The sequence below is a fragment of the Patagioenas fasciata genome, chromosome 22 (assembly GCF_037038585.1).
Source record: "Patagioenas fasciata isolate bPatFas1 chromosome 22, bPatFas1.hap1, whole genome shotgun sequence".
Lineage (NCBI taxonomy): Eukaryota > Metazoa > Chordata > Aves > Columbiformes > Columbidae > Patagioenas > Patagioenas fasciata.
Window position 1 is genome coordinate 2,120,195 of NC_092541.1, and position 24,865 is coordinate 2,145,059.

Here is a 24,865-nt window from a genome sequence, read left to right on the forward strand (position 1 = left end):
GTGGCCAAAGGAGCCTGGGGGGCCCATCCTTTGGGCCGGGGGGGTTCAGGTTACCCCAGCCCCCCACACCCGGTTACAAAGGGCACGTGGAAGCCAAGGGGCTGCAAACAGTGCACGGCTTTTTATTCCCACACCCCCCCATGGGCGGACCCCCCGAAATGGGGGGCAGAGAGCCGGGGGGGGGGGGCAGCGTGGGTGCTCCCCCCGCCCCGCAGCGCTGCCGCGTGTGCCCCCGCGCTGTTCCCATTTATAGCGCAGAACGCGGCACCGGCGCTCGCAGGTAGAAAGAAGCTGCAGTCGCCCCCGCATCCCCCCCCACATCCCCCCCAAAAAGGATAAAAGTCTCTGCTTTAAGGCAAATCATGCTCTGCCCCCCCCGCCCGGAGTTGCAGGTGGGGGGGATGAGCTCAGCCAAACCCTGGGGGGGGCAGCCCAAAGCACCAGGGAATAGTCTGGGGGGGGGTCCCTGTGTCAGAGCCCCCCATCCCCTCCCGCAGGGGGGGGTCACAGCCCTGGGGGGGCTTCGTGCGGGCAGGGGGAGGGGACGGAGCTGTGTCCTCACCCCAATGTGCCCTTTTCCTCAAGCCCCTCTTGTGGGGCACAAATACAGCAGTTGGGGGGGGCACAGATGAGCCCCCAGTCCTGTGTGAGGGACAGGGGGGGTCAGACCCCGAGGAGGGGGTCAGAGGTTTGGCACACAACAGTCTGTGGGTGCAGGACCCGGTTAGGGGGGAACGGCGGTGGGGGAAGGAGCTGAGCCCCCCCGGCCTCAGCTCAGCTGTAAGTACAGGGCATCCCGCCCGGGGGTCACGGCGAGGCCCTGGGGGCCATGGGTCCCCTCCTGTCTGTCCCCAAGCGCGGAGGAACGTCCGGCGGGGCAGGTCCCGCTGCTCAGGCCTTGCCGGAGAGCTCGGCCACGCGCTGGCGCAGGTGGAAGGCGAACTCGAACATGGTGGCGGCCAAGCTCTGGTGGATCAGGTAGCGGGGCAGGCGGCCCTGCGGGGACAAAGGGACAGGGGGTCACAGAGTGACAGTGACAGGGTGGTTGGTGTTAAGGGACCCCTGTAGATCCCCAGCCCTGCTCACACAGGTCACAGAGCAGATCACACAGGATCCCAGGGGGTTTGAATGGCTCAGAGAAGGAGACTCCACACCCGCTCTGGGCAGCCTGGGCCAGGCTCTGGCACCGCTAAGGAAAGAAGTTTCTCCTCATGTTCAGATGGAGCCTCCTGTGTTTCAGTCTGTGCCCGTCGCCCCTCACCCTGGCGCTGAGCACCACTGAACAGAGTCTGGTCCATCCTGACACCCACCCTGAGATATTGATCCATTGATCACATCCCTCTCAGCTTCTCTTCCCCAGCTCAACAGCCCCAGCTCTCTCAGTGTCTCCTCATCACAAAGATGCTCCAGACCCCTCAGCATCTTCGTGTCCCTCCCTGGACCCTCTCCAGTAATTCCTTGTCCTTCTTAAACTGGGAAGCCCAGAACTGGACCCAGAACTGCAGCTGGGGCAGAGCAGAGGGGGAGGATTCACCTCATGATGCCACCGGCCCCAAGGACACATTGGTGGCTCATGGTCACCCTGTTGTCCCCCGGGTCCTTCTCCGCAGAGCTGCTTTCCAGCAGCTCAACCCCACGCTGTCCTGGGACACGGGGCTGCTCCTCCCCAGGGCAGGACCCTGCACTCGGCCTTTCCCCAGCAGAAAGATGCTCCAGACCCCTCAGCACCTTCCCAGCAGGGGCAGGATGGAGGAATCGCAGGGTTTGGGGCTGGGGGGCTGATCCCGACGCGGCTGGGGACGCACGAGCGGCGCAGCGGGAGCTGCTGCTGTGCAGGAGTTTGCTCCGGGGGAGGAACTAAAACTTGATTTCTTTAAAAAAAGAAAGAAAAAGCAAACCCTTGCACGACTCAGCTCCAACCGCCTCGGCCTGTGATCTATTATGTGAGATGCATCAAAAAGAAGATAATCCTCGTTTCTGCGGGGGATGGAGCTGAGGAAGGGCCGGGAGCAGCGGCGGGGGCTTGCGGAGGGTCCTGGGGCAGACAAGGGGTCTGAGCAGTGGCCAGAAAACTGTCCTGGGAGGCTCAGGGAGGCACAGGAGGGACCCCCCACCTTGGATGGGGGTGTTTCAGCAGGGCAGTGGGCAGAGATTTGTCCCCGGAGCAGGTTTGGTGTGCAGGACACCGTGAGATCATCAGTTCAGGGCCTATTTCAGACGCTTTCCCGAAAGGAGCTGCGGGGCGAAGCTGCGTCACGGCCACAAACACACACACACACGTGTGTGTAATTCTCACCCCGGGTCGCAGGAAGGGATGAGCCATGTGCTATAAATACTCCTCCAGGGCCAAAGGAAATCGCGAGGGAGCCCAGAGAGGGGTCTGTGTACCCGCAGGAAGATGGTGGAAGCAGTTGACAAGCGGGTTATTAATAACTCGTCCACTACAACATTTCTTCCAGCAGCAGAGGGTGAGGTCTCTCCAGCCTGGGAAGCGCAACGAACATCTTTTCATCTTGCACGACCAAAAGGGGTTCGTTATCCCTCATTACCGAGGGGTGGAAGAGGCGCCGGAGCCAGATCCGTGCAGGAAAACACACCTCTGGGGCTCTGCTCTTGCTCCTGCGCTGACCGCCTGGGCAAACGCTCCCAAAAATCCTTCCCCGAGCGTTTTCTGAGCGGGCGGGAGCCGCTGGGCTTTGTGGGGAGGGAGGGACGTGGGAGGGGAGGGGGCCGCAGCAGAGTGCTGAATGGAGCCTTTGTGCTCGCTGCCGCAGCGCCGTCTCCACATCAACCTCAGCGGAGGAAGAACACGGAGCCAACTCCGCTCCCCCCAGCCCGGCTCCTTCGGCCTTTTGTCCGGGACACCAGCGAGGACTCAACACGCGATTCCCCAAACAGCTCCAGAGCTGGGGGGTCTACGTGGGGGGGTGGCCAAGTTTGGGGGGTGTCAGGGAATCGCCACATGCCACTATTTTTGGTCCCTAAATAGGATAAATATCCCCTCTCCACCAGAGATGTGAAACCCCAAGCGAGATCTCTGCCAGGGGAGGAAGAGCTTCCCCACCTCACACTTTTTTCTGGGGGAACAAAAGGGGGATTTTCAGGTGGTGTTTAACCTCCACCAGCAAAATCGGAGTCCCTTTGAAACGGAGCCACTTCCAGTAGCAGCAGCAGGCGCGGGGAGCGGGTCCTGAGCGCGCATGGGACCCCGCTGAGCTCCACTGGGGCCGGGAGACGGTGAAGAGCCGTTTTATCTTTACCTTCAGATCCGTGTTGAGAATCCAGATGAAGGTGCAGACCCTGGGGTTGCTGGGACATTTCAGCACGATGAATCCTCCGGGTCCGTTCTCACCCCTGCGGGGAAGCGAAAGCACAAAGTGAGAGCCGGACCGGCCAAAAAACCGCTTTGCAGTGCTTTGGGGTGAATCGCGTGGGTCCTGCGGCCGCCCCCTCTGCCCGCAGAGCCCCGTGGGGGACGAGCAGATGCTCGGAGGTGCTGGCTTTGGAAAGGCAGCTTTCCCACAGGTGCTTTGGCAGCGGCGGTGCCAGAGCCGCCGGCTGAGCCGCAGCTTGTGCCTCCGGACGGCGCCAGCCCGGCCGACAGCAGCTCTTCATCCACGGGGAGCTTTCTGAGGGAAAATCCTGGGGAAATGGGGGAAAATAAGAGGTTCCCCCAGGAAAAATGAGCGGGTAGGGAAGCTCTGCGCAGTCACTACAGCCCCCAGATCCTTCTTCACACCATCTGATCCATCTCGGAGAGGAGAGCTGTGCTCACACAGAGCCCAAACACACATTCCCCTCTCCAGGATCACACTAGCTTTGCTGCATCCTTTTTACAAAAGCTTTTTCCAGGCCCTGAAGTCCCCAGCTCTTAAATAGACTGAGGCAGCTGTAATGGCTCCGAGTTAAAATGTCAATTACTTTAACCAGATTATTAGGAAAAACAAAGTCAGTGCGCGCAGTGGCACAGCTGGGCCCCGGGCAGCGGAGCAGACAGCAACAAGGAGTCCTTGTTCCGTGAAAATAACCCCACCGGGATCCATCACCCTTCGGAAGGGGAGAGGCCAAAGACCTGCCGAGGTTTCGGGAGCTGCTCCACCCTGACGCAGCTCGTTTCACCCATGGGACCATCTCTCGGTGTCCGTAGCCTTTAAAGTCAGCTTACGAGAAGCAAAAGGCATCCGAGAGGCGCAACGCGAGCCACGGGCAGCTGTTTACCGCCCCTCCGAAATGGCAACTGGCCCTCGTTTGGGAATTAACTGTTACATAAACAGGATGCGGACTGGGTCGGGGTTTGTGCTGTTTCTGGTCGGCACCTTCAGTTCCTTGAGCTGAGAGCTGGGAAACGCCCGAGCGGCGCTCAGAGTTTCGTTAACAAAGGGAGAAGAACAAGGGAAGCCAAGGTTTAGTTCCACAAACAGATTAGCTTCCTGCAAATGCTGCCAGAAAGACAGCAGGGTTTGCGTTTAAGTGGCTCTTTGCCCTAAAGCTTAAGCGAAGTGAGCGCGTCAGATATCAGCTAAAAAAATACAACCAAACCAGAAGCTGCCTCTTACCTGACATACTTGGAGAGCGGAGGCTTCAGGCTGTGCGTGGTCGACATCCCTGAGGAAACGTACCTGTCTCTTCTTCTCTCGATCCGGCGCACGTTCACGAAATCCCTAAGGAAAGAAAAGGGCGCCGACTGCTTTAAAACACACGTGGGGCCGGGAAGGAGCAGATCCCGCTCTCCGGATTGCCGAGAAAGGTCATGGTAGAAGTTTGTCAACGTGGTTATCAGGGAGACCGACCGACTGACCGGGGCAGATTTTGAGCTCTGAGGCTCCTGCCAGCAATGTCTGGAGGAGAATTCGGGGGCTCGTGGCCTTTGGAAGCGTCACTTGCTGACACCAGGAGCTCCCAGTGCCTTGGGAGGGTGTTCAGGGGTGTTTAGGGAGCTCAGTAAGGGCAGACAGCGGAATAAACTGACCTCGGGGACACGACGCCGCCCGCGGCCCCAGCTGCCACGTCGTACGAGACGATCGTGTTGTCTTCAACCCGCTGCAAGATCTGGGAGGGGGGAAATAAAAGAAGGATTTCCTCAGATTGTGCCTGCATGTGCCCAGAGCCGGGTGGTGCAGACCCGGCCCTAAAACAGCACCAGGTTTCAAAGCAACCTGAGGGTTTTTAGCAGCTGATTCAAGGCTGAGGGGCACGAGAGCTTTGGCAGCGCATGCACAGGATTGTCACCTGCCCTGGGACTGGTCCTGCTGCCTTTCGGGAGCGGGCAAAGGCGTTGCCTTTGGATCCCACACCACAGAACCAGCTCAAAACGCCCTGAATCTAGCAAGCAAACGCAGGTTTGGCTCAGCTGCCGGCCCGTCTCCCTGCCCACCTCGTGGGTTTTTGGACGGGCACACGCGTGCAGCTGGCGGCCGCGGAGCATTCGCATCGTATGGATGAGCGGCGGAGATTTAACGCCTCAGCGCCTCGGATCCAGCTCAGCTCCAGCAAGGACCCGGGCGCCACCGACAGCCGGTGCTGGACCGGGGGAAGCGTCAGCTCTCCGCTCCAAGGAGCTGCTGTGATTAAGCCATCTTTGTCCGGCACGCTCACCTGGCAAGCTGCCACCGTTCTGTTCCACAGGATCATCTTCTCGGGCTGGAGAATAACCTCCTGGTAAACCGTTTCAGCAGAGCACTGCAGGAAAGCCTGAGGACAGAGCCAGAGCCGTTAGCCAGTGTCCCCCCCAAGGATTATTTTTAAGGAACACCACGCAGATCACAAAGAACAACTGGGATAATACAAGAGGGGAGCTTGTCACAGGGCTGTCACCTCTGTGTCACTGTGCTCCTGTTCCCAGGGCGCACGTGGAGTCAGGACAGAGCAAACCTCAGGTTTTGGCAGTGGTTGAACTGCTGCCAAGGGTTGTGCTGGTGTGAGAGGGCAAATGTCTGTCTGTAACACAGCCGGACAGACAGACCTTGGGGTTGGCTCCTCTCCCACCCTCACCCTGCTCTATCAGTTCTGCTGTGTGTGTTATCACTTCAGGAAGCAGCCGAAAAGCTCTTCTGAGCTCCAGCACATTGATTTCTCCAGGTCCCCACGGGACGGGGGATCTTTGGAGGCAAACAGTTAACGCAATAAAGTGGGACCATCCAGTTTTTCTTCCTCACGAACACAGAGCCGCTCCATCGGCAGCTCCTGCCAACGAGGCAACATATGCACTGGAACAAAGAAAAGCCACCGCAGCACCGACGCTTCATTAAAGCGTGGTTTACAGCCAAGCCGCTCCGGCGAGAGGGCAAGGCTCTTCCGAGCAGCTCTGCTCCATGCCAGGCAGCAGCAGACGCACACTCAGCCCTGGTCTTGCTGGCAATTAGTTGCAATTAGCCTCCTTGGTCAGATTAGTCCTAGACGCTGGGGTTGGAAACGAGTCTTGCGATCACCTGCTCCCGTTTCTACCAGCAGAGACCAGGGCCCAGCGTTATTTGCTGGGGAGTTTGTCTGCCAGCCAAGGGGTTTTCCTGGAGAGATTCCCCGGAGCGTGCAAGTGCGGTTCATCTGTCTCGAGCACAGAGAGCGTGTTTTGTAGCCTGACCTGTCCTGCCGGGGCCAGGAGGGAGGGGGAAGGCTGAGCCGCGGCTCTGAGCAGTGCAGTCGCCTTTTGCCTGTGCCGCACAGCGACCCGGGAAGCTTCTCACCTTTAAAATAAAGGTCTTGCCGTGGAAAGGTATTTCGAAAGTGTAAACAACGTCACCAAAGTCCTGCGGAAGAAATAAGAAAGTCATGTTTACATTAGGAAAATAAACGGTTTCCATCTGGGGGTGAAGTTTGCAAAACCCTGACCCGTGTTGTTCTGAAGGACCCTCAACTGTCCCCTGTGGCCCCCGGTGACCCCGGCGCAGCGATGGCACCGAGCACATTTCAGATGCACGTGCACAAATTTCCATCAACAAAACAATACCCGGAGAGGCAGCGGTGATGAGACAGAAAAAGAAACCGCCCCGTGCCAGCCTGTAAACTCCCGTCAAGGTCAAATTCCCTTTGTAACAAGGGGTAGGAGAGAGGAGCTGCTTTGCCAACGCTGCTGTTGTTACCTCCATCCCAGAAGAGACTCCCCGAGGGGATTTGGGATGGACAGACAATAACCTTTCATCGTTAGCCCTGTGTTAAAGTCTGATTAGTCTATTTAAATCCATCCCCCCCCAGTTTGGATAAAGAAAACAATCTGCCCAGCTAGTTTGGCATCAGACAATGGATCACTTGACGGGGGAATCTGAAAGACCAGATGAGGTTGCAGTTTGCAGGACTCTCACCCCAATCGTGTTGTGAGCCCACGAGCAGAAAGTGAGGTTGGTTTTAGGGGGCAGCGACACTGCCCCATTCTCACCACCCCACTGGAGAGAGAAAGGAACTGCAGGTACCCCCGAAAACTCTGCTATAGCTCAGGGAATGAACCAGCCCGGTGAGGAACGTGGCGGGGTGAGGTTCGCTTTGCTCTGTGCTGCCCTGAAGCAAGAGCCATGACGTGCAAAACCCTTTGGCAAAGCCACAGTGGAAAGATACGTCCCAAATTTACACTCCAGCACCCACAAAGTCCCTGTACCAGTGAAGGGGGGGACACAAACAGCTTTGGGGGTGGTAGGAGGCTGTTCCTGCTCCCAAAGCTGGCCAGAAAGGCCAGACCCATCTTGGCTCAGTCTCCCAGCACCTCAAAGGCGTTTTGTGGGGGGAAAAGAGCAGAAGTTGCAGTGAAAGGACAAGGCTGGGGTGTCTCCACTGTCCCCGCACCAACAGCTCAGCCTCCCAACGCCTGCCAAAGGTGAGCTGCCCACCCCGCCGTCCAGAGGGACGAGCGACGGGCTCTCTCCTGTCAAACAGGAAGGCAATTAAACGTCTAATTAAATAAGAGGGGATTTTGCATTTAACTGAACTGGAATAGATTCCTAATTCAATCAGGTCGTTGTAACGCTTGTTAATTTTTCATGGCGCAAGGAGGTTTCAAAAGCCTCGTTTGTCCTCGCGGTTCTCGCTGAGCCGCTCGAGCTTTTTCCCGGCAGGTGGGGCGGGGAGGGGGGGACAGACACTTGCATTGTTTTTCTCGAACTTCCAGTTCTCCTCCTGGGCGAGGATTTGGTCCACAACCTCCATCGCGTCTTTGCCTTGTCGGATATATTCCTTCTCCTAGGAGAGAGGGGAACGTTTCATTAGCTGGGGTTGCAGAAAGGTTGAAACGCACACACAAGGCTCACCACGCCCCTCCCAGGGCTGGCAGAGGGAAACGGGAGATTTCCCATCACCGCACCACAGAAATCTCTTAATTTGGGTCACAGAGGCCTCATTTCAGAGCTCAAAGTCACGCTTCCCGCCCTGGCTTGTATCCACACACCAGCTGCGTCCACCAGCGAATCTCCCGCCGGAACGTCAGGGTTTCCAGCAGGCAAAGGGCTCTGAGATGCACAACACTGAGTTTACCTGAGCTGTCAGCGCCTTCCTCCCCGCACCTTCCTCGTCCGACTCATTGTCCGAGCCTGGGGGGAAGCAGACAATTAACACACAGCTGACGAACACCACTTGCACGTAGAACAGAACTATGGAAGGGTTTGGGTGGGAAGGGACCTTCAAAGCTCACCCAGTCCAACCTCCTGCCGTGAGCAGGGACACAGAATCACAGAATCATTTTGGTTGGAAAAGCCCCTCAAGATCATCAAGTCCAACCGTTCCCCCACCCCTGGCACTGCTCTATGTCCTGAGAACCTCACGTCCGTCTGTCCAGCCCTCCAGGGATGGTGACTCCAGCACTGCCCTGGGCAGCCTGTTCCAATGCCCCACAGCTCTTTGGGGAAGAAATTGTTCCCCACATCCAACCTCAACCTCCCCTGGCGCAACTTGAGGCCATTTCCTCTGCTCCTGGTGCTTGTTCTTGGGGAGCAGAGCCCGACCCGCCCTGGCCCCACGCTCCTTTCAGGCAGTTGCAGAACTCAGAAGGAGGTGATTAGGGAGCTGAGCAGTCCCATGAGAAACGCCAGGAGGGGAACACACGTGGGAAGCGAGGAGAGGACGTCCTACCTGCGAAGGATTCCGGCGGGGAGTAGAACTGCCCCTCAGAAAGGGCTCCGGGGTAGAGCAGGGGCCCGCGAGAGGCCGCAGCCTGGGCCGCCAGGTACCCTGCGAACCAAAGCACCGGGTTTGCCATACGCAACATCCAGCCCTTCGACCCCGCGGGGTCCCAGGGCCCCCACCCAACCGCTTTCCTCCAGATACAGCTGTTTTTTTCGCACCGGCACCAGCCAGCCCACAAGCTTTTCAGCTCCTGTTGCCTCATCCTTTGTTTGAGACGTTTTATCTACATGGAGATCAATGGGTTCTTTTGCCTGTCAAATCCAAAGGCGATTAAGCATCTAATTAAATAAGAGCTTCCCCTGGAAGCAATTTGAAACCTGAGCCTAATCCAATAGAGGCATTAAACACTTGATCATTTTTTATCTTAAAGCCTCCTTGCAAGACCCAAACATCCTCTGGTGTTTTCCAGTCAGTCAGAGCATTTCTGATTGAGCCCTGCTTGACAAATACTTCATTTACGTGCCATTCCCAGTCTTATTTCACCAGTTAAGCCTGGGAGAGCAACAAACTCCTTTAGGAAGGGTGGTTGTGCCAGCCCAGGCTGAGCACCCGCTCCCTAGAAGGACCCTTGGAAGTTACAGGCACCCAGCACCGCGGGGTAATTTGTAATAAAACATTAGGTCAGGCTCAATCTCCATTTAGTCTTGAACTCAGAGACCAAAGGTTGTGAGATTTCACACGCCATAACTCACGCTGCGCCCCATAACGCGTCTGGGAGTGCAGCAATCCCTCTCGGAAAGGTCTCCAGCCCGATCTGAAGACAGATATCCCGAGACGGAGAGTCCAACAGGCCACCTGGCACCCGTCCCACTGTTTCAAAACATTTTCTCCGCTGCAGAGGTGAGTTTTGTTTCCAACACGTTTGGCTTCGGGATCCAGACACTGGGGAATTTGGCACTTTTGGTTTTTTTCTCCGCTCAATTAAAAGATGCTTTTTATAACCTGGTATTTTCTTCCCCTAAAGGGACTTAACCATCGCAGCATTGAGTCAGGCACTTCGCACCGCAGCCAGCCTGGAGATCACTTCTCCATAAATGTCATCTCTGTCAAGGTGCTGCCAAAGCGGCAGAAACCCCAGGCCCGGAGGTTTGATTCTGCCAACTCCTCCCAGAGAGGAGCAAAATACTTACAGCGTTCCTCTTCTGCTTCCTGAGTGAGGACTTTAAAATCCAGGAACCAAGTCTCCAGCCAAGCGATGACAAAGGAGACGATAGGGAGTAAATAACCGAAAGCCCCTTTGGTCAGAAGCTGAGTGGAAAAAAGAAGAAACAAGAGGAATTTACACAAATGGGACAACAGCAGCGTCAAGTAATCGCAAAGCGATTCCCCTGCGAGCCTGAGGAAACCAACCTCGGAGAGGATGACCTTCACGATCAGGAAGGCACTGGATACCAATGTAGTGACCTGAAAAAGTAAATTTACAGACCTCAGGCCCCGCGAACTCCAGGCGGAGAGAGAAAACTAAACACAGGAAAGCAAAGAAATGCCCTTCTTACCGCGATGACCCACCAGTGGCGCAGCCTGACGACGGCATAGGCCAGCAGCAGCACAAAGAACCGAAAGAAAGCCAAGACCTTGAAAAGCAACAACAACAAAAAGCCATTGACGCTCGTCACTGCCCTTGTCCCTCTGCCAGGTGCTGGGAGCGCACAGACACGGGCACCCCAGGACTTTGTCACCGAAACCAACAGGCTCAAGGCTGTGAACTGCCTGGTTTTGCTGAGGGGTGAAGCTGCGGGGAGACCTCAGCACCCTCCCCTGGGCTCAAAGGTGTTTCCTCTCCCGCAGCACTCCGAGATACTCACAAATATGTCAAAGAAAGAGGTTCGAAAGCGGTACTCGATGATTTCATTCCTCAAGTTCTTCTGAATGCCGTCCTTGGTCTGGAAGGAGACAGGAGAGCAGAAAGCGTTTGAGTGCGATGGGAAGAAACCAATGGGAGGAGGAGCGTGGTTGAGCGGGGGTACCGGGGGGGTCAGGTTGTGCATCAGGCACACAAACACCCGCTGAACGCATGGCATGGCCTCGTCAGCCAACGCGGGGCCTCGGGAGGGTAAAACATCCCATTTCACCCTCGGTTTCACACCAAGGAGTGTGAGTCAGGCAGCCAGAGCTGGAGCAGAACATCCAAAACTTCTACTTGGGGGTTTTCTAACAGCAAAAAGTGGCTCCTTTGGCTCAGCACATTCAGTAGCACCAACTGCAACTCTCACAGCCTAAAGCCCTTGGTCGGACGTCACCTCCACCTGTAGCTTCAGGTGACAACCATCAGCTCTATGGGAGGGGACACGGAGCAAACGAAAAGCCACGGGAAACCACTTCTCCTTGGAAATGTGCCGAACAGAGCTGGACAATCAAACATTTCCCCTGCAAGGGCTCTCAGGGGTCACTCAGCAACCTGGAGGGATTTAAGGTGTAATCACCCTCGTTGCACAAAGCACTGAGGGGTCCCCTCTCCTCTCCCCACAACGGCTGCAGGAACCCCGATGGAAGAAGCCAAGCAGCAGGTTGAAACACACAGGGAAAGGGGCAGAGGGAGGAGAGGAGGACAAGGGACAATCCGATTTCCTCGCAGTCTGTGTCTGTTAAGAGGCCAAACCGCTTTCTTCAATATCACACAGGGAAAAGCTCATGGAAGAGCTCTCGCCTCACCCCAATAACCCAGGACCCGCCAGCCCTGGTACTTCTGACACCATAAATCCCGGTTCTCTGGAGCCTGGAATGGTTGTTTATGAGGAAGGGGCTGGCTCAGGTAACTGGAACAAATGCTTCACCTTTAGGCGATTGGTTTGAACGCGGCCCAGCTGGCCGGGGCGCGGGGACAGGCTGACAGCTGTTTGATGATCTGTGAGGAACAAGTCAGTGGATCTCAGGCCAGGTCTTGGCAGCCCAGTGTCCTGGCAGCCTCCGGTCGGCCCGGCCAAGGGCAGAAGAGGCAGCCACCGGGAAATGGTCCCTCTAGGTCAGGGCTAGGGTTTAATATTCAGGGAAAGGGGGGAGCAAAGTTTTGTGCTATTGCTTTAGCTGATTAGAGGCTATAGGACTCACCGAGCTGCCACCAAAAGCCTCCTCCCTGCACTGTGAGATGTTACAGGACGTGAAGACGCAAGAAAAGGCTTTGTATTCTGATTTCTGGGAGTTTTTTCAGTTTAAATACAGGCCAATGCAACGGAGAAGAACCATTCGAGGCATCTCTCCATCTCTGAGAGCAGCAAGCTCGCAGGATTACAGTTTGCAGGCAACAGACATTTAACAAGGGCCAATTTACTCGGCTTATCTCACAGCGAAGGAAACCGTTTGATAAAAAAAGCATTAGTCATGATATAAAATCGCTGCTCTTCATAACCAGGCAAATAAGCTACCCTAATAGCTTTAAATATGCAGCATCTCGGCTCAGGGCCTAAATATCAGCAGTTAGTCACTCATTAATGGCTACCTGCACGACCTACGCTCACAATCACCCTGGTGACCGTGCTGGCAGATATTAATTCCCCAGGGCTGGATTGGTTTTGATTTGTAGACAGCGGCTCTCAAAACAACCCAGGAAACAGGGACAAGAGCAGGGGCTGGGGTCCAAGACACCATTGGCATGGTGGGAATGCTGCCCAAGAGATGCTTCGTGCAAATTTTGGGGGCACTGGGGTCTCTTCAGGATCCCAATACCGCGTGGGCAGAGCCGGGGAGCTGCTGGCCGGGCAATCTGTTAAGTGCAGACACACAGGAGATAAACGGGGTAGAGATAAGAGCTGCTAAGTGAGCGCAGGATCCAGTGCTGATAAATAAAGGCCAGACACTGGCGCTGGGCTCTATCTGTTCATCTCGCTTCTCTGCGGAGGTCGTTCCATGCGAGGACGTGCGGTTCCTGGAACCCACCGCCCGCACGGCTGAGAACAGCCGGGTGCAGTTCAGGAAATATCAACCAAAATACAGCCCAGGGAGTAAATCTGACCTGATGGGTCTGAGGTAAATAAACTGGATTTCCCTGGTCGTGGCCGCAGTCGACACAGGAGCAAACGCAGGGGCCTGCGGAGGGGACCAAAACCCTCGCAGTGCCCCAAGCAGCACCTCCGGCTTTCGGGAGCTGAGATTAGTCGCTGAGATCAAAGCTCAAAGCCCCTTTTGTCACTGCCCAGAGCAGAGGAGGCTCTGCACACCCCACCTCGCTCCTCAGACGCTCCTGGCTTTGCTCGAAGCGAGGGGAGCAGGAGGGAAACGTGGCCAAGTGCTCGACCTGGCAATTCCACGGCCACAGATCTCATTACACTGCGGCACAGAGCAGGAGACGTGGTGGTGTTAACGACCCGGGACCGCCACAACAGAGCCCGGTTACAGGAAATGCGCTGGACTTTAGTTTACGCTTAAGTGCGCGGGGGTTTCTCAGCCGGCACAAATCGCTGGGAAGAACAAACAAAGACTTGGCCCAAGACTTGTGCGACGGAGCAATTAACGGGGAGGGAACTGAATGCAAAAACAAAAAGCACAACTTAAAAGGGCAAAGACTCCATGGATTTGCTTCCCCACAACTTACATTCAATTCGATGATCCACAACAAAGAGATGAAGAGCAGGTCGAAGGTGACGAAAAGGCAGAAGGTTCTCCTCACATCCGAGATGGCTTTTCTCTTCTCAGGAGAGAAGTAGCAGTAGGGGGAGAAGCCCTGGCTGTGGGACAGGGAGGTGCTGATGGAGGCGATGGCTGGGAGGCTTCGATCCAGGTCCTGCTGCAGATCTGTGGGTTTGTGCATCCTCGGCCCAAGAGACTTGGGTCCTACAGCAACCGGGGCAACATCGGCCACGTCAGAGCGTCATCACCTGTGGGGAGACACCGAGGGGACACTCAGGCTTCCAGATACCCTTTTGCCTCCCCGTTCTAAGGGTCGATATTCCTGTTTTTAGAGCACAAGCGTGATGGGAGCGGCTGAGGGACCTGGGAGGGTTCAGTTGGAGAACAGGAGCTGAGGGGAGACCTTCTGATCTCTGAACTGCCTGAAAGGAGCTTGGAGCCGGGGGGGTCGGGCTCGGCTCCCCAAGAACAAGCACCAGGAGCAGAGGAAACGGCCTCAAGTTGCGCCAGGGGAGGTTGAGGTTGGATCTGGGAACAATTTCTTCCCCAAAGAGCTGTGGGGCATTGGAACAGGCTGCCCAGGGCAGTGCTGGAGTCACCATCCCTGGAGGGTTGGACAGACGGACATGAGGTTCTCAGGACATGAGGCAGTGCTGGGGTGGGGGAACAGTTGGACTCCATGATCTTGAGGGGCTTTTCCAACCAAAATGATTCTCCAGTTCTATTATCAAATCAGATCCTGTCTGCTTTACACAGTTCCTGAGGGAAAAGGCCAAGACCAGCTTTTTGGGCTCCGTCTCTGTCGCAAAGACACCCCAGACTGCCCCTTCTCACCCAGCACCATGCAGGCAGGGACCCCCCGTCTCCCCAGCTCACCATGGGGACAGAGGAATTGGCTGTGAAAGGCTCAGAGGATCCCTGGAGCCACCAGCAAGTGTCACCAGGACCTGGGGGCAGCCGCCCAGAACGGGCTCACGGCACCACGAGCCAAACCAGCGGCTGCGGCCAGAGCGGCAGATGGCAAATCCTGCAGAGACATCGTGGCAGCAGGAAAAGGGGCCTCGGGGGGGTTTCCATTGAGGTTTGTGATCCGAAAGGGAACAGTCCCCATCATCCCGGAGCCACCCCAGGCTGCACCATCCTCCCCCGTGGGGAGGGACGCAAAGCTCCCAGGGGGTTTGGAAAAGGTAAATCTTAAAACCTTTGGAGCTGGTGATCCCGTTGGATCCCACCCCACACGGCTGAGGAATCAGGAGCGGGATGGTGGGTTTTACACCCGATTCGGGCCAAGCAGAGCAGCAGGAATTGGGGGCGGGGGACAGAGCTGCGGGCACACAACCCCCGCGCCAGTGAGGTGTCGAGGTCCGGAGGCTGTTTTGACGCAGCCCGTGCCAACCATTGTATGGAAATGTTTCCTTTCCGTCAGCCCGGCACAAGGAAGCCGCGACGCTAACGGAGCGTGCGACTGAGCACACGCTGGGGACAAACAGGGAGCGACGACGCCAGAACAGGTCAGGCCGGGGATCTGTCAGTCCCCAGCTCTGCGTCACCCAACGGCAAAGACACAGCTACCAACGCCTTCTCCGCAATAGATCCCTGCCTGAGGATGTTTTGCCTTCAAAAACACAGATTATTTGCTGCCTTAACCACTGTCCCAGCAGTTCTGCATCATCCAGGACACAAGTGAGGTTTGTGTGTCTGCAGCAGATCACACCTGTAACAACCAGGAGGCACAATGTCTGATCCTGAGGGGCTTTTCCAACCAAAATGATTCTCTGATTCTACAAAAAGAGCCCTGAGATTGTACCCAGACCTGCGGGAAGGGGCAGGAGAAGCTCCCAGGTCCCGCCGGACACTGGAGCGACCGCAACCTGATTTTTGGGGCGTTTCTGGGTCCCTGCGCCAGCACTTTCTGCATCTCAACCCCCCCGGGAAAGGGAACAAAGCCGGAGTCCTGTCACATCCCCATCAGTGTCTCTCGGAGGCGCTTCGGAAGGAGCTGGAACACTTGTCACTTCGGATCAGCCGCAGCCACCGCAGCCCTGGGCTGCTGCGAAAAGTTGAAGACATCTGTGAGCGCTGAATAAAACATCGGGCGGCGCGGGGGCCGCGGAGATCTCCCCCTCCCGCCCGCAAACACCACTTTGCACTTAGGCAGCTCCCTGTGACTTTCACAGCGCTTTAAAATCACCCAGAGAGACTCGACGGCCCCGATTCCACGACTGGGGCTGCTCTGTGGCACAGGGGACACACCAGAACCCTTGTGTAGCTTAAACCCACTTGTCACTAAAGCCCAGCCTTCCTGGTCAGGTCTAACACCGCTTCAGAAACGCACCCATCCCAAACCAACCGGCAATACGCAGTTTTTGGGGTAAAAATAGGAGAAAAGGGCTTTGCCTTCAGAGCACCATAGGCCAGAGGAGGGTTTGGGAGGAATATTTGAAGCCTCTGCCCGACTGGAGCAAGCTCTGAGCAGAAAGAGCAGGGGCTGGATGTCAACGTGTAGAAATGTGGTGTTCTTTTTCTTTCTGGGTGACAGATAAATTATTGAGCGCCCTGGTGTTGTATTATGCATTCAGACATCCTCCGCAGCCCGCACCGATCTCGCTGCCGAACCCCGAGCTGCTTCGGGGGCTCTGAAGCTGCTTTTGGGGGCCCTGAAGCAGCACAGCTCCCACACGACACCCTGGGTGACAGTAGCACAGTGCGAAGGGACCACTGGGGACCCCTCAGAGCTTTTCTGCTTAAAAAAAGAGGGTCTCAAGGCTCTGAGGAAAGATTGGGGATTTTTTTGGCTGGTGAAACCTCCTGTTTTGGGGACGAAGCGGGAGGTGAGAGGGGCTGTGGGGACAAGAGGTGATGCCACCATCGTGGGAAGAAAACACAGAGAAGCAGCCAGTAACATCCAGAGACAACACCAAGGGAGCGCTGGGTCTGAGGGCAAAACACAGCGTCCCAGTCCAGCCCAGTGGGAAACTGGGGGCCAAACTGGAGCCAGGGCTTGTGCTGAGACACAGCCCGTCCCTGGGAATGGCCAGGGCTGTCCCTGTGTGTCACCCCTCCCTGGTGTCACCCCCTCCCCAGTGTCACCCCTTTCCACTCTCAGCCTTCAGACTCAAATCACACGCTCCTCATTAGCGCACGTTTGCATGTTAATGACCTGTCTTACAGTGAGAAGCTTTTCCATCTCGTGACACCGCTTCTCCTTCCCTCCCGCGCCCCCGACTTCCTATTAATGTGTCTTCTCGGCTCACATGACGACTTCAACAGCTCAATTCTCATGTCACCTCTGCTGAGAGTTACAGCGTTTGCACCGAACGCTGCACCGGGAGAGAAAACGCCTGGAGGGGGAGAGGGACGGGGCCTTTTAGAGCCACCAACTGCGGGTGTTTCACAGAATCATGGGGTGGTTGTGGTTGGAGGGACCCCTGTAGATCCCCAGCCCTACTCACGCAGGTCACAGAGCAGATCACACAGGATCCCAGGGGGTTTGAATGGCTCAGAGAAGGAGACTCCACACCCGCTCTGGGCAGCCTGGGCCAGGCTCTGGCACCGCTAAGGAAAGAAGTCTCTCCTCGTGTTCAGATGGAGCCTCCTGTGTTTCAGTCTGTGCCCATCGCCCCTCACCCTGGCGTTGGGCACCACTGAACAGAGTCTGGTCCATCCTGACACCCACCCTGAGATATTGATCCATCGATCACATCCCTCTCAGCTTCTCTTCCCCAGCTCAACAGCCCCAGCTCTCTCAGTGTCTCCTCATCACAAAGATGCTCCAGACCCCTCAGCATCTTCGTGTCCCTCCCTGGACCCTCTCCAGTAATTCCTTGTCCTTCTTGAACCGGGGAGCCCAGAACTGGACCCAGAACTGCAGCTGGGGCAGAGCAGAGGGGGAGGATTCACCTCATGATGCCACCGGCCCCAAGGACACATTGGTGGCTCACGGTCACCCTGTTGTCCCCTGGGTCCTTCTCCGCAGAGCTGCTTTCCAGCAGCTCAACCCCACACTGTCCTGGGACACAGGGCTGCTCCTGCCGAGGACAGGACCCTGTTTGAATTTCACCAGGTTCTCCTCTGCCGAGAACAAACACGAACAGTGTCTGAGCTTCCTAGCGGGAAAAAATACCTTTAAAACAAAAATCACCAACATTAAAGTAAATCAGACACTAAACCTCACTCCGAAAAAACACATGGAGTGACTCAGTATTTTCAGCAAACCACCAGACAGGTCCTGTCACATTCACAGCTTGGACCTTGTGGGGGGGTCCATGTGGTCCCTGCCCCCACGGAGCTACTTTGGGACCCCCCGGGAGCGTCTGGTGTCCTTGTGCCATGACCAAAGTCCCAGCCACGTCTCGCCCCGGCTGTCACTGAGTTTTGTGACACACTGTGGAGCGGCGAGAGGCTTCGTGCTGCTTTTATCAGGGCGAGGTGGGGTCTCCAAGGGCAGTGACACCCCATGGAGCACCTGCTGTCCCCAAAGGGAGGGGGACAAAGCTCGGGGGCTTTGCGTAGCCCCCGGTGCCGATGCAGCAGGGACATATCTGCGATAACAGCCCATCCAACCCTGGCGTGAATCCCTGCACGCCCAGCAGCCCCCCAGGGGTGTGAAAAGCGGTTTGGTGAGCACCGGGATCACCGCGAGATGTTCCGGAAGGAGCCGTTCAGGGCGGCGTTTGCCAAGGGACTGAGGGGAGAGCAGCACCGGGAACCCGAACTGCCCCTCTGACCCCCAGGGAGCCCCTCAACAAGCCTTTCAACCCCACAATGAGTCCCTCTGCCCCTCACAAAGCTTCTCAACCCCACCAAAAGCCCCTGGACAAGCCTCTCAACCCCTCCACAAGCCCCTCTGCCCCTTGAACAGTCCCTCATCAAGCCCTTCTGTCCCTCAACAAGCCTCTTAATCCCCCATAAAAACCCCTCGACAAGCCTCTTTGTCCCCCAACAAACCCCTCAACAAGCCCTTCAGCCCCTCAACAAGCTTCTCAACGCCCCCCAAAAGCCCCTCGACAAGCCCCTCTGACCCTTGAACAGCCCCTCATCAAGCCATTCTGTTTCTGAAGAAGCCCCTCAATAAGCCCCTTTGCCCCCCAACAAACCCCTCAAAAAGCTTCTCAACCCCACCAAAAGCCCCTGGACAAGCCTCTCAACCCCTCCACAAGCCCCTCTGCCCCTTGAACAGCCCCTCATCAAGCCCTTCTGTCCCTCAAGAAGCCTCTCAACCCCCACAAAAGCCCCTCGACAAGCCCCTTTGCCCCCCGACCAACCCCTCAAGAAGCCTCTCAACCCCTCCCAAAGCCCCTATACAAGCCCCTTTGCTCCCCAACAAGCCCCTCTACCCCTCTACCAGCCCCTCACCGAGCCCTTCTGCCGCTCAACACGCCCCTCAGACCCCGAACAACCCCCCCAAACAGCCTCTGGGCCCCCCTGGCCCTTCCCCGGGATTCCCCCTCCCCAGGGCTCATATTCACAAAGACCCCCCCCAGCCCCGAAGTCGCAGGGCCGCGGTTTCCGCCCGCCGGTACCGGGAGCTCCACACGTCCCGCTCTCCCGGGCCCGGCGCCGCCGCGGAACCGGCAACAGGCCCCGGCAGGACGGAGCACCGGGACCCGGGGACTCGGCCCGCCAGTCAGGCCTGAAGCGGGGGGTTCAGAGCCGTCAGCAGCGCCCGCCCGGCCCGGCCTGTGCCCGCCCGCGGTACCTGCGCTCCCGGTGCCGGTCCCCGCCGGAAGCGAACCCCGAATTCCGGCCCCGCCACCGCCTCCGACCCGGAAGTGAACCCGAGGCTGCGCCTGCGCAAACCAGCTCCGGCGGTGGGCGGGCCCAAGGAGGGGCCGGGGGAGGGCGAGACCATTCCTCACCGCGGGGGGGGCAGTGCGGGAGGGACACACCAATCCCCGCGGGGGGGGGCTGGCCCCATAGCGCTGCCCCGCAGCTCCCCGGTCATGTGCCCTCTATCCCCTGCCCTCCAAACGCGGGGCTCAGCCCCCCAAGCAGGCTCCAGTCTCTCTGTACAGCCATTTATTGCGGGGAGGGGGGCTCTGCTCGATGGGGGGCAGGAGATTTGGGGGGACTCAGACCCCTCAACCCCTGGGGGATCCCATCCCCGGCTCCTCCCCCGGCAACCGGGGTGGTGGACCCTCCCGGGGGGTCCCCGGGGACGGGACCCCCGGCACCGAAGCTGGGGGGCCATGGCCGGGCGGGGGTCTGGTCTGGACGGCCACGGTCATGGTCAAGGTCACGGTCATGGTCAAGGTCACGGTCATGGTCAAGGTCACGGTCATGGCACAAATGGCCATGGTCGCTGTGGTGGCACACGAAGCGCAGGCAGTGCAGGCAGCGGGGGGGGCACAGGCGAAGCTGCTGCGGGCGGGGGCCGCCGGTGGTGGCCGCTGGTGGCCGGTGGTGGCCCCTGTTGGCTAACTGGTGCCCAGCGGGAAGGTGGGCGAGTGGCGCTCGGTGCCGATGGGGCGCGAGGGCACCTCCGCGAAGCCGACGTGTCGCCGCTCTGGGGACGGACAGACGGACACGGCGGGGTCAGGCGCAGGACCCGGCGGGAGGTGAGGGGGTGCAGGGGTGACACCCCACGTACCCCCGGTGGCGTCGTCCTCCTGCTCCCGGCCCGGCTCCTCCTCGTCACCCTCCAGTCCCTCGGGGTCCTCGGGGATCTCGGACACTGTCAGCGACTTCAGGGCGTCCCCGCGCTCCTCCATGCCGCCCGCGAAGGAGACCTTCTGCCCGCCTGCGGGCAACCACACCAGTGGCCATGGTGGCCCCCGGGGTCCCCCAGCTCTGGGGTGACAGCACTTGGGGACCCCAAGCTCCCAGGGGGACTGCAGCTCCAGGATGATGGCCCCTGGGGACCCCGAACTCTGGGGTGACCCCCCAGCTCCAGGATGATGGCCCCTGGGGACCCCGAACTCTGGGGTGACCCCCAGCTCCAGGATGATGGCCCCCGGGGACCCCGAACTCTGGGGTGACCCCCAGCTCCAGGATGATGGCCCCTGGGGACCCCGAACTCTGGGGTGACCCCCAGCTCCTGGGAGACTCCCAGCTCTGGGTTGATGGCCCGCGGTGGCCCCCAGCTCCGAGAGGACCCCCAGTTCTGGTGTGACAGCCCTTGGGGTCCCCCAGCTCGCAGGGGACCCCCCAGCTCTGGGGCAACAGCTCCAAGGGACCCCCAACTCTGCATCAATCCCCAGCTCCCAGGGGACCCCCAGATACAGAGTGACAGCCCCAGGGACCCGACTGCCCGCACCCCAACCCAGCCATGGTGGGGGGGGCAGCTCCCTGAGCCCCAACACCCCAACAGCAGGCGGGTGGGCAGCCCTGTCCCCCCGTTGTCCCTCCGTTGTCCCCGCGCTGTCCCTGCGCTGTCCCCATGCTGTTACCTTTCCGTTTGTGCGCCTTGGGGCCAGCGGGGAAGTAGCTCCGCTCGGCTCTGACCTGGCTCCCCGGGGCTGCTCGGGCGGTGGGTGATGAGCGGGGGACAGGGGACGACACGCGCGGCACCGCGGCACCGGCAACCGGCACGTCAGCCCCGCGGCCGGGGGTCCGGCTGGCGTCACTGCAGCCCCGGCGGGGGACAGAGATGCTGCCCGGCAGGGGGACACGGTGGCCCCAATGGGCTGAGCGGGGCCAGGCAGCACTGGCAGCAGCCGGGCTGTGTCCCCCCGGGCACCCACCCTGTCCCCAAGGGCTACAGGGGGTGGTGGCATTTGCCTTTGCACCTCTGGGCTCCAGCAGCCCCGTCCCAATGTCCCCCAGGCTCTGGCAATCCTGTCCCACATCCCCCAGGCTGCAGCAGCCCCGTCCCCTTCTCCCAATGTCCCCCGGACGCCAGCAATGCTGTCCCCATGTCCCCTGGGCTCCAGCAGTCCCCTCCCTGCATTCCTGCACCCCCTGCACTCCGACATCCCTGTCCCCCATCCCCATGTGCCCTGGGTTGTGGTAGCCCTGTCCCCATGTCCCCTGGGCTCCAGCAATCCTGTCTCTATGACCCCAGGCTCCAGCACTCCTGTCCCCCATCCCCATGTGCCCTGGGTTGTGGTAGCCCTGTCCCCATGTCCCCTGGGCTCCAGCAATCCTGTCTCTATGACCCCAGGCTCCAGCACTCCTGTCCCCATGTCCCCTGGGCTCCAGCAGTCCCCTCCCCACATGTCTGTACCCCAGCATCCCTAGCCCCCCGTCCCCATGTGCCTTGGGCTGTAGCAGCCTGTCCCCGTGTCCTCTGGGCTCCACCAGCCCTGTCCCCATGTCCCCGTGCCCGCCAGGTTCCAGCAGCCCCATCCCCTGTCCCCTGCCCCCCTCACCAGACTCGAGGACGCTGTCGGGGTCGCAGGCGCGGGACAGCTCGTGGTCCCCGTCATCGGCCTCCCCGTCGGAGCTGTCACCCCCAGCCAGGCCACTCTCCAGGTGGGACTGCACGATGCGCTGCACCGCTGGGGGGGCACCAGCGTCAACCCTGCTCCGGGCACTGGGAGCACTGGGAACACTGAGAGCGCTGGGGTTTCCTCACAGAGCCACATGGCACTGGGAGGGGCGGGGGGGACAGTGTACCTGGGTGCCCCCAGCCCGCCCCGCACAGCCCCCGTGCCTCAGTTTCCCCATTCACCCGGTACCTTTGAGCGAGGGCGGCGTGTAGGCACACGGGTTGGTCCTCTTTGGTTTGAGCAGGCAGCCCTCGCCGGAGGCACGCTGCGGGAGGAACCAGCGTTGGGGACAGTGTCCCAGTGTCCCCTCACCGCGCTGGGGTCACCACGGCCCCCGGAGAGCCTGGTACCCCATGGGGAGCTGTGATGGGGTCTCATGGTGACGACCCCAGGATGAGGTGGGGGTCAAAGCTTAGCCCTCCCCGAGGATGAGGACCCCGGTTTTGGGGACCCTGGTGTCCCCGTGACGGTCATGGGGCGGTTTGCACCGTGGCCAAGGCCATGGCTCCACCGGCGCTGTGCGCCTGTGCCGGCAACTGATAAGCACCAGGGACAGGACGGGACGGGGTGAAGGGCGCAGGGCTGGGCCCCGGTAACCCCCCAGAACCAGAGAAATGACTGGATGGGGGAGCGGGGACACCTGGGGGGAGTGGGGACACCCTAGGGGAGTGGGGACACCCGGGGGTCCCGGCGCCCACTCACCTGGTAGGGCAGGTTCTCGTCCTCTGGGTCGGCAGCGCCGGGGAGAGATGGGTGAGGGGTATGGGGGACAATGGCATCCAACAGGGACCAGCATGTCCGTGCCCACCCCCAGATCCCCATGCCAGGGACTTACCCTGTCCCCCAGGGACCCACCACTGCCACCTGTCCCCCCACTGTGTCCTGTCCCTGCCACCCCATCCCTTATGTGGCATCCTGTCCCCTCCCTGCCACCATGTCCCATCCCTACCACCCCATCCTTTATGTGGCACCCTGTCCCCTCCCTGCCACCATGTCCCGTCCCTGCCACCACACCCCATCTCTGCCATGGTGTCCCATCCCTGCCACCCAATCCTATCAGTGACACCATGTCCCATCCCATCCACCACCTCCCATCACCGGACCAGATGTCCCCTGCCACTGCGTCCATCCCTGCCCCTTGTCCCCATCCTTGGGGTCCCTGTCCCGCTCACCTGGGGATGAGTGTTCGGAGAGCTGGAAGAGCATGGCTGGCGTGGGCCTCCGCCGGCGGATCTGGCGCACAGCAGGGTGTCACTGCCTGGCTGGGGACACCTGGGGGTCCCCTGTCACCCTGCCCTGCACCCCAGGACCGAGACCCCACACACACGCCGTGGGTGCGGGCAGGGAGTGTGTGGGGCTGCGCACAGCAGGGAGAAGGGGACAGGGACACCCAGTTGTGACCGGGACAGGGTCCCCGGATTGAGGGGTCCCTGCTGAAGCCACAGGGAGGCCATGGCCCCGTCCTGGGGTCCTCACGGTGTCCCTGATTCTTCCTGGTCCCACAAGAACCCCAGCTCCTGCCCAGACCCTCCATGGGGGCTCTGGGTCCGGTGTGTGCTGGGGATGTCCCCTCAGGCTAGGGACGTCCCCTGGGGCTGGGGCTGGGGATGTCCCCTCAGGCTGGGCACAACCAGCTGGGGGTGGCTGCACTGTCCCCCAGCATGTCCTGTCCCCTTCGTCCCATCCCTTCCCTCCTGTCCCATCCCTGTCCCCTTCATCCCTGTCCCCATCCTGTCCCCTCCATCCCATCCTTTCCCTTCCCTCGTGTCCCATCCCTGTCCCCATCCCTGTCCCCCTGCAAAACTCTCCCTCTGCGCGGGACAGTGGCTCAAATAGGGACCTTGGAGCTCTCTTGTCCTGTCCCCTCTGTCCCTCCTGTCCCATTCCATGTCCCTGCTGTCCCCACCAATCCCCCTTGTCCTGCTCTCCAGGTCCCATCCCACCCCTCCTGTCCTGGTCACATCGCGGCGGGGTCCCTCGTCCCCCCGAGGTCACCAGCAGCGCTGGTCAGCACTGCCGGTGACCTCGGGGGGACGAGGGACCCCCCCAATGTGACCCCAATGTCCCCCCTCACCATCTCGACGGCACGGGGGTCCAGCTGACTGGGGGGCGCCGGCACTGAGAACTGGATCTTCTTGCGGTCCTTGGGGTCCATGGCCTTGACCTTGTGTCACCACCGCTGGCCGGGGTCGGGGACAGGGGGGAACGGGGGCTTCTCTGCCACCGGTGCCGAGCAGAGAGTTCGGTGGCACCCGGGGCTGGGTACGGCGAGGACTGAGAGCGGCGGGAGGTGGGGAAGGCAGAGCCGGTGAGGAGGAGGAGGAGGAGGAGGAAGGAGAAGGGAGGGAGGACACGTCTCCTACCAGGCGCTGAATTATTCATCTCCCCCGGGCAGGGGGGCTGAGGCCCCGGTAATGAGCCCTTGGGGAGCCCCTGAGGGGGTTCAGCCAACTCGCGGGGGGGGCCCTTAACCCCTTCCCTGCCGGGGGGGGTGGCACCTTGTCACTATGGCCAGGTGGGACGGGACGGGTGCGGGTGTCACCATGTGAGTCCCCATCCTTATGCCTCAGTTTCACCACAGAGCCGCAGGTGGTCAGGGGACAGGGACAGGGGCAGGGGACAAGGGACGGGGCACTCTTGCCCTTGGAGGGGCATCAGGAAACCCTCCGCTGGCTGCTCTGTGCCCCAAGGAGACCTCGCTGCCACCCCATGGGACAGGTACGCTGCTCCTTCGGGGTGCAATCCACAGGGGAATGTGACCAGGGGAC

At 59.5% G+C, this 24,865-nt stretch overlaps 2 protein-coding genes across 3 annotated transcripts; both read right to left on the bottom strand.

Annotated features, from left to right (window-relative positions):
- Positions 1-102: 102 nt before the first annotated feature.
- Positions 103-19,461, bottom strand: STARD3 (StAR related lipid transfer domain containing 3). 2 transcript variants are annotated; one of them, XM_065856433.2, is made up of 15 exons: positions 19,367-19,461; positions 13,634-13,916; positions 10,911-10,988; positions 10,602-10,679; positions 10,456-10,509; positions 10,236-10,353; positions 9,052-9,150; positions 8,458-8,513; positions 8,074-8,166; positions 6,684-6,746; positions 5,596-5,691; positions 4,970-5,049; positions 4,557-4,661; positions 3,261-3,354; positions 103-996 (listed from the first exon to the last, which is right to left on the bottom strand). In XM_065856433.2, exons 2-15 carry the CDS (start codon positions 13,847-13,849, stop codon positions 892-894), a joined length of 1,335 nt encoding a protein of 444 aa, XP_065712505.1. In that variant the 5' UTR covers positions 13,850-13,916; positions 19,367-19,461; the 3' UTR covers positions 103-891. The 2 variants fall into 2 exon arrangements, with proteins under 2 accessions (XP_065712505.1, XP_071674133.1); XM_071818032.1 differs by lacking the exon at positions 19,367-19,461 and adding an exon at positions 16,829-17,308.
- A 216-nt stretch (positions 19,462-19,677) lies between these two features.
- On the bottom strand, positions 19,678-24,561 carry PPP1R1B (protein phosphatase 1 regulatory inhibitor subunit 1B). Its single transcript, XM_065856454.2, has 8 exons — positions 24,172-24,561; positions 23,270-23,330; positions 22,800-22,822; positions 22,287-22,362; positions 21,978-22,106; positions 21,057-21,125; positions 20,258-20,407; positions 19,678-20,173 (listed from the first exon to the last, which is right to left on the bottom strand). The coding sequence occupies exons 1-8, from the start codon at positions 24,250-24,252 to the stop codon at positions 20,085-20,087; spliced, it is 678 nt and encodes a 225-aa protein (XP_065712526.2). The 5' UTR covers positions 24,253-24,561; the 3' UTR covers positions 19,678-20,084.
- Between the last annotated feature and the right edge of the window lie 304 nt (positions 24,562-24,865).

Coding starts and splice junctions, on each gene's coding strand:
- STARD3 (XM_065856433.2), bottom strand. CDS start 13,849: ATGCACAAACCCACAGATCTGCAGCAGGACCTGGATCGAAGCCTCCCA. Junction 10,680..10,910: donor CCTCTTTCTTTGACATATTT/GTGAGTATCTCG, acceptor TTGCTTTTCAAG/GTCTTGGCTTTCTTTCGGTT. Junction 997..3,260: donor TTCTCAACACGGATCTGAAG/GTAAAGATAAAA, acceptor TTGTCCCCGCAG/GGCCGCCTGCCCCGCTACCT.
- PPP1R1B (XM_065856454.2), bottom strand. CDS start 24,252: ATGGACCCCAAGGACCGCAAGAAGATCCAGTTCTCAGTGCCGGCGCCC. Junction 22,363..22,799: donor ACGAGAACCTGCCCTACCAG/GTGAGTGGGCGC, acceptor TTCCTCCCGCAG/CGTGCCTCCGGCGAGGGCTG. Junction 21,126..21,977: donor CGACAGCGTCCTCGAGTCTG/GTGAGGGGGGCA, acceptor CCGCCCGAGCAG/CCCCGGGGAGCCAGGTCAGA.